Source organism: Paracoccidioides brasiliensis, assembly GCF_000150735.1.
Source record: "Paracoccidioides brasiliensis Pb18 unplaced genomic scaffold supercont2.2, whole genome shotgun sequence".
Lineage (NCBI taxonomy): Eukaryota > Fungi > Ascomycota > Eurotiomycetes > Onygenales > Ajellomycetaceae > Paracoccidioides > Paracoccidioides brasiliensis.
The window spans coordinates 3,661,353-3,668,841 of NW_011371359.1; the positions used below are offsets into that span (position 1 = coordinate 3,661,353).

At 48.0% G+C, this 7,489-nt stretch overlaps 3 protein-coding genes across 3 annotated transcripts; 1 reads left to right on the forward strand and 2 right to left on the reverse strand.

Moving 5' to 3' along the window:
• Positions 1–118: 118 nt before the first annotated feature.
• Positions 119–3,213, reverse strand: PADG_02356 (uncharacterized protein; the record flags this gene model as incomplete). The annotated part of the gene is made up of 4 exons (XM_010759031.1): positions 119–992; positions 1,056–1,767; positions 1,833–3,041; positions 3,111–3,213. The coding sequence occupies 4 exons, from the start codon at positions 3,211–3,213 to the stop codon at positions 119–121; spliced, it is 2,898 nt and encodes a 965-aa protein (XP_010757333.1).
• Positions 3,214–3,610: 397 nt separating this feature from the next.
• Positions 3,611–4,536, forward strand: PADG_02357 (uncharacterized protein; the record flags this gene model as incomplete). Its single annotated transcript, XM_010759032.1, has 2 exons — positions 3,611–3,842; positions 3,992–4,536. 2 exons carry the CDS (start codon positions 3,611–3,613, stop codon positions 4,534–4,536), a joined length of 777 nt encoding a protein of 258 aa, XP_010757334.1.
• Positions 4,537–4,812: 276 nt separating this feature from the next.
• Positions 4,813–7,421, reverse strand: PADG_02358 (ribosomal protein L32; the record flags this gene model as incomplete). The annotated part of the gene is made up of 6 exons (XM_010759033.1): positions 4,813–4,996; positions 5,128–5,314; positions 5,394–5,487; positions 5,602–5,771; positions 5,872–6,156; positions 7,070–7,421. 6 exons carry the CDS (start codon positions 7,419–7,421, stop codon positions 4,813–4,815), a joined length of 1,272 nt encoding a protein of 423 aa, XP_010757335.1.
• Between the last annotated feature and the right edge of the window lie 68 nt (positions 7,422–7,489).

Sequence of the window (7,489 nt, forward strand, 5' to 3'; positions counted from 1 at the left end):
CCCACTCCCCAACAACGACCCAGACTCCTGACTCTGCCCCACCCTCTGGCTCTGTCTCCCCGACATCCTCACAACAGGCACCTGCGACCCGGAAACTAGAGACGAAGCCGCGTACGAATCAGCATTGACACCCAGACTCGGTTGCGATTGCGACTGTTGTTTTTGCAGCCTGTGCCTCTCGCGCCTCTTGCGCCCGCCGACTGGCGCTTTGACTTTCGGTTTCGATTTCTTCTTCACGGAGGCGGTGGACGGCTGCTCGCCAGTTGTAGGTTGAGGGGTCTGTGCCGAGTTTCCAGTGCGAGAGGGTGGAGGTTATGCGGCGGGGGAGGGTGGGGGGTTGTTGGAGTTTTAGGGCTGTGTAGAGGCGTAAGGTTGAGTAAGGGGTTTGTGGTTGTGCAGAGGTGCCTGGGGTTGGGGTTGTGTCGGTGGTGGTGGTGGTGGTGGCTGTGGTAGCGGCCTGGGAGGATGTGGGCAAGACACTATCTGTGTCTAATCCGGTCTGCCCAGTAGAGGAAGTGACGGTTAAGGTGGGATTTTTCGACTGGGGTAAGGGTTCGATTGATGCTGGTGCTGATGAAGGGAGATAAGAATGGAGGTCTTCAGACTCGGAGATGTGATGGGAAACTGGTAGTTCAACATCTGGTCGTCTGGTGATAATGATTCTTGACAAGATCAATTGCATGACGATGTTACGTATCATTTTCTCTTTGGCCATTCGAATCTTATTTGGGACGTCCCCGGGGAGTGGGAAAAGCCAGTCATGGACCAGAGAATCATATAGCTTAGTGACGCTGGCCGGGGTTTCATGAGCGGAATTGGAGTCAGACACCGAAACGCAGGCGGATGAGGAATATGGCATCGGGACACTGGTGATTTGGTATCCCGGCAAGAGGGTTTGCGCTGAATCTGAAAAGGTTCTCAAAATCTGATCGAAAACGTTCGTGTTACGTTCAATGTCATCCAGTGAAGGAGGAGATGGAAGAATTTCAAGCCTAGAATTTTTTTCACGATTAAAAAGATGACAGCAAAAAGGAAAGGAAGGCTGATACACTAACAGTGTTCTGGAGTTTGGCGATGATTCTGAATCCCTCACTGCCCAATCTCCCATATGGTCACTCAGATTTTCCAACCAGCTATCAAAAGATTTGCCTTTCTTCTCAGTTCTGTTCGATGCCAACCCTCCACGGCTCCCTTTCAGACAAGTAACAGTCGCAGAAGCCAACTCGTACAACCCAGTCCAATTCTCGGAGTAAGGGAAGGCACGTAAAGGTTGGTCCGGCAGAATTTTATTTTTTTCATCCCAATTTTTCCTCTGGAAGGACGGTAGCAGTACCAGTTCGTTCAAATCATCCACTATAAAATCATCATCGTCAACCCATTTTTCGCTTCTCACCGATTTCCGCCGTTGAGGAGTGAAACTATATGGTTCATAGGCGCCTTCCTCACTATCAATCCTTGCGACGTATAAGGACTCAATGACCTCCATATTGGCGCGCTGGGCAATGAATTTGACGAGCTTGAGGGTTTTGTTGTCATTAATAGGATCCATGATATTAGAGTCTGTGACTTGTTGAAATATCATAGACAAAAAATAAGAACTATCTGACAGCTGTTTAGGGATTTTTCCATCACCACTGCTGCTAGTGGGCAATGGAAGAAGAAATGGGTCTGCGACCGATACTGGAATTGATGGATCATCTGGCGAGAAAGAGAAGCGAAATACCTGTGCCATGGAGTTGAGTCGCGAGGTTAGAACGAGGGAAAAATCTACATCGATATTAGCAAACTACTGACTTCGACAGGTAATTCAAATGCTGTGGGGTCAAGATTACCGTTATGTACGAGTAAGGGTACCAATCGAAGACTAGTATCTTCCGGATCTCGAAAATGGCGCCAAGAGAGAAGGACGGAAATCTCCTGGTTTTCTTTCTCACAGCCAGATGATGAAAAGCCTTCACTATTAACATGCAGCCAAATTACTTGCGTGGTTGTGAGAACGAATATACTAGCGAGGTTTGACTGGCTTCTTCTAATGTCTAAGATCCACTCGGACTCGCGCTCTATGCCAACGTCAACAGGATAGCGTTGTACAGGATCAGTATCTGTTCGAAACAAGGCTATAGTCCGTCTGTCGCAAACAAGCAACTTATGAACATCTCCCACCCAAGAAACAGCAGCCCATCCATCATAATGGTCTCTTTGGGCAAGCTCATCTTTCTGCGACGTGCCCTCCAGGCCCAAGCTGCCGGACGGGCCACGATCAGCGCGCCAAATCGTACTTTGGCGTGGCTTCCCAATATCCCAGACACTCCAATTTCCCTGACGATCGACAATTGCAATCTGTTGTGGGTACCATGGATTAAACGTAACATCGGCATGCGGCAACCCGCCCGTTAGAGAGATTGATACATGTAGGATTGGGTTGGCATCCAGATGTGTATCTTCCTGACCTCCCCGCACGAAGTCCATCTCATCGTAATGGGCGGAGAGCGGGAGCTTGTTGTACTGAGGGCGGAATACGATGGTTGCCTGTAGAAACCGCACAGCTAGCCATGTACTCTTTTCATCCAGAGTTTCAGCAAAGCATATCTGCTGCACAGGTCCGGCAGTCGCCATCCACAGCGCCTTTCCCCGGCTCCGGAGAGTCGGTACGTGACATAACCTGTCACCATCCGGAGGCCATGGGACACTCTCTTCGTCCAATTCCACAAGTTGGATGGATGTGGCAGAGTCACCACCAGCAAGAACTGCAATTGGTATAGCGGAACGGCCACAACTGCGGTAGTTAAAGTTGACCGCGGTTCCAACAGCCAAAAGACTAGAAACGTTGGGATCGAACTTGGTTGCAGCAACGGTGATAGCTCGGGACGAAGCTTCATATCGACTTAACAATCCCAGACCAGGCGCTAGCTCTGGCCTCACTTTCAGTAAGGCCTCCTCCCTTTTGCTGGTTAATGGCGCGCTGCTTTCGTGGATGTTTCTCCAAGCGCTCGATGCAGGTAGGGAACATTTAAAATGACCGTAAAAGAAAAGCGCCGGCTCTTTTTGTAAAACAGCATTAGCATGCATAAAAATAGCCCATATACAAAACGCAATTAACCAACTAATACCTCTTTCGATCTTGCGTGAAAACTCCCATATCTGCAGGTCTGGTAGATAAGTTGCAGTGCCCAATTGCCCGTAATGCAGGGTGTTTGTTCGATGGTCACCCATATGGTTTTCGCCTAACATTGGTTTCTGGTATATAGAACATCATAACGGGCCAAGTCGAACTCAGTCCACAGTATCAGTTGGTTGAAGTAGCAATATGCATTGGAGAGTTAGGAGGAGTCCTGTGGATGCGGGCAAAAGACATGTTATAGACGTCTAACGCAGGTTCGAGAAAAGGAAAACCGCGGGTGACTTTTTCTGTGGGTAGCTGGCTACCAGATCGGGTTAGCGCGGGCGCTCTGTTGCGCCGCAACCGGATGAAAGTTAATCACCACGCATTATTTGTTACCCATCACCAACCAAACCTAACCTGTCAATTCAGATAAAGATACTCCCCAATGTGCACAACTACCACACGTTGTCACCCGTTATATACACACAGACAAGAAATTTCTACAAAATGGCTACCGCTTTTGAACCCTCACTATCTACAAGTGGCATGCGCCCGCCTCTATCAACGGCGGATGCGCCGTCCATGGCGGATCAACTTCCAAGCACCAACTTTGGCTTCGAGGACCTACGCGCCCGCATGGCACAATTCACAGCGAAATTCGACAGTTTTATTGAAAGGGGGAGGAAACAAGTACTCGAAGAGCGAAACCAATTTCGCGTGAATCTGGCTGAGCTACAAGGTATGTGCTGGTTTGCTCCACCGTTGTGACAGGTTCATTGTTTATAGAATATAAGTTTTTTCGCAATATCTATCCATCTATATATATCTAGATCGTCACATCACACATACATAACTGATAAATATATTTACATTTATATGTATAAACAGAGGACCGCCGCCTAAAACAAAAAGACATTGAAATCCTCGACCTAAAATCCCAAACACACGCCCAAACCCTGCAAAAGGAAGCCGCAGAAGCCGCAGAAATGCACGAGGCCATCGCAACCATCACATCCCAGCGCGACGCCCGCCTCGCCACCCGCGACCGCCTCAAGCAGCAAATCGAGGAGACTCAGAAGACCATCAGCCAACGCCTGGAAGCGCAGCGGGCTCACGCGAGACACCTGGATGCCCAGGCGCGCCTGAACACGCCCGAACTGGAATTCTGGCAGGATTACCTGTGTCTGCGCATTGAGGGGGCTGGGCGTGAGGATCGTCTTAGGATTGTCTATACCCATTTGCTGGAGAAGGATTGGGAGCGGGAAGCGTGGTTTGAGCTTGGGACGGCGAGTAGGGATTATGAAATCTTTCATTGTAGGCCGAAGTTGGAGAGGGGGCTTGTGGAGCAGGAGCTCATGGTTGTGAATGATGATAGGGATTTTGGGGCTTTTTTGAAAAGGATGAGGAAATTGTTTGTTGCGGCTATGAAGTGAGGGGGTTGGGTTGTTGGTCCCTTTTCTTTTTTTGGGGGGGAAGGAATTTAATGACTTTTATGACTTTTATGACTTTTATGACGTTTGGAGTAGGCGGGAGGATTTTGTTTCTTTTTCCATCAGTGGAAAATAGTTTTATTTAATTACCCCTGTATTTATTCATCGCATCAAATTTCGCATCAGCTTCCATAAAAGGGTATACCCGTCGGGCTCCCATTTCCCAACCTATTTGAGTCCAGTTTGCACTCCAAATGACTCCCTTCTCCCTCCCCGTTCTCATACCCCCGTAGCCTCGCGATAAAAGGTGATACTGCCCTTAGCACTCGCCGTGACAAACTTCTCCGTAGTTCCAACTTTCAGCAACCATTTTGCACTCCATATAGCCACATCGGACTCAGAAAGCGTTGCCACACACGCTCTCCGCTCAGCTGACCACACCTTAACTTTCCCATCAAGCGCTCTGTAGCTCAAAACTGGTCAGATACTTCTCTCAATGCCAATGAGTTGAAAGAACGAGGGAGAGGTTGAAGATGCGGACCGAGACGAGGGAATAAAATCCATAAACGTATGAATAGAGATGTATCAACTTACGAACTCAACAGGAATTCACCAGTATGACTCCAATCAAGAGAGGTAATCCAAGACGTATGTCCCATCAGAGCAGCAACCTGCTCCCCCGATGAAGTTTCATAGAGCTGGATCACTCTCGAGTCCCCCGCGGCTGCAAGCAGTTTACCACCCGGAGAGAAAGATACAGCTCGAACGGAGGAGACAAGGCCTGGAGAATTGAGTTTAGTATATGTCTCGCCATCTGTTTATGGGAGGTTAGGGTAATAAGAGGCAAAACTGATCAATACCGGATAAAGAATGTATCATTCTCCCCGTCTCGTTCAGAAAGATATAGACGTTTCCATTCGCGTGGCCAGATGCTGTCAAGCAGCCATCGGCCGACTGGAGACATAATCATTTTCAGTGATCAGTATGCCACCACCATGGGGGGGGGTAGCTATGGTTTGAACAACGTGAAGGGAAAAAGCATGGATGCATGGAGTCAAAATTACACACCAGGGCAATACACATCCCAAAGCTCCCCTTCGTCTCCAGATCGCAGATGAGCTCCACATCATCCTTCTGGATATGCCAGACTTTAATACGGCCATCGAGCGTCGTGCCGGCCAGATACTCGCCATGAGCCGATAAAGCGACAGCCCATATCTCGCTGACCTTTTTGCTTTCTGAATGTACAAATATATTTTGTCAGTTTTTACTTCCCTTTCATCAGACCCTTTCACAGAAATAATACTTTTTAATATGAAAATAAAAATAATTACATACCTTTCAGCCCCCCTTCCTCTACCCACATCCCATCCACAAACGACCACAGCTTAACCTCTCCCCCAAAACCGACGCTGGCGAATCTCGTTCCATCTGCACTGGTGGCGAGGTGGTGGCAACCAATCTTGTGCGCGGCCTCAATGGATTGGGCTATGGGGAAGTCTGTCTCTGTTCCTGTGCCCGTTGGCGTTGGTGTTGTTGAGTGGACTTTGAGCGACGAGGCGCCCGAGCATGATATAACTTGGCTCGGGGTCACTGCCAGAGAGAATATTTCGACGGGGTGAGCTGTGAGGAGTGATTTAGTTAAGTGGTTTTCATGTTTTTTTTTGTTTTTTGTTTCCCTTGTTTTTTGGTGCGTTTTTGGTGCAAGGGTTTGGGAATTCTTATAATTTTTTGACTGGTGGTTGGTGGTTCGGCCCGGGCAAGGGGATGAGTAATACCATTGTCAATTGTATGAAGAGTCAAGTATTGCTTTGACTATTTCTCTCATGTGTTAGATTTATGTTCGATTTTTGTAAATTGGTCATTTAAGTGCCGGCTTACCATGTTTAAGGACCTGGTCTCTCTTTCATCATAGTGGTATTGGGTGGTGTTTGTGAGGAGTATGGAGAGTCGTTGGAGTTGGAAAGATGTCAAAGATATGAGGGTGCATGAAGAGATTTAATTCACCAGATGTTGTGAATATATTAGGGAACTTACAAAATAATCATACTGATATCACCAATACAATTGGATATTTACAAATTCCAAACAGAATGGATTGAACATGTATCTCACAGCTACCTACACCTACATCTGTAACTGCGTGCCACTGCCAATCCTGATGAGATACCAAGACAAGCCGCTTGTCGTCAACAATCTAATTCTGTCGGATATAATATAAAAAGGGATATAAAAATATAATACAAATACATATCATGACATCAAACCGAACGCCAAATGCTATGCCATAAAACATCCCTTAATATTCTTTTCCGTCTTTGCTGATACAGCCCCCTTCTACATCCTCCCAAAAGTAAGAAACTAGAAAATACGCATATATATATATATATATATATATATATATAAATCAAGACTTTTTCGCCCTCTCCTTCTCAGCCTCTTTCCATTCCTGTCTGATTTCTGCGCAAGACCAGTTAGCTCCAATTCCATGCCCTTCTTCCAGTTTTCCAACCCCCACATATCAAATCGCACTTACCAGCAACACACGTCGGACACAGCAAATGTGCCCTCTTCGGCTCTCCACAGCTAGAACACCTATTGAGGTCCAGATGGTCCTTGAGGGCCTTCCCGGCCATCTGCCGGTGTCTCTTCTTCATATGCGATGTCTTCTTTTTGGGCACGGCGCGCAGGACGGAATCCCAGATATCGGAGAGGATGGCCGGGATGTCGAGGGTGAGGGCTGCGGGTGCGGTAAAGAGGAACCCGGGGGTGTATTGGAGCAATTGGTTTGGGGAGAAGAAACGGTATGACCTCGACAGTAGGAGGAAGTTGAGACGGGGGAGGCGGGCCAGCATTGTGGCGGAGGAGAGGGATGTTGGTGTGGCCATTGTGTTGATGTGTGTGTGTGTATGTGTGTGTGTGTGTGTGTGTTGGGGGGGGGGGGGGGGGGGGGGGG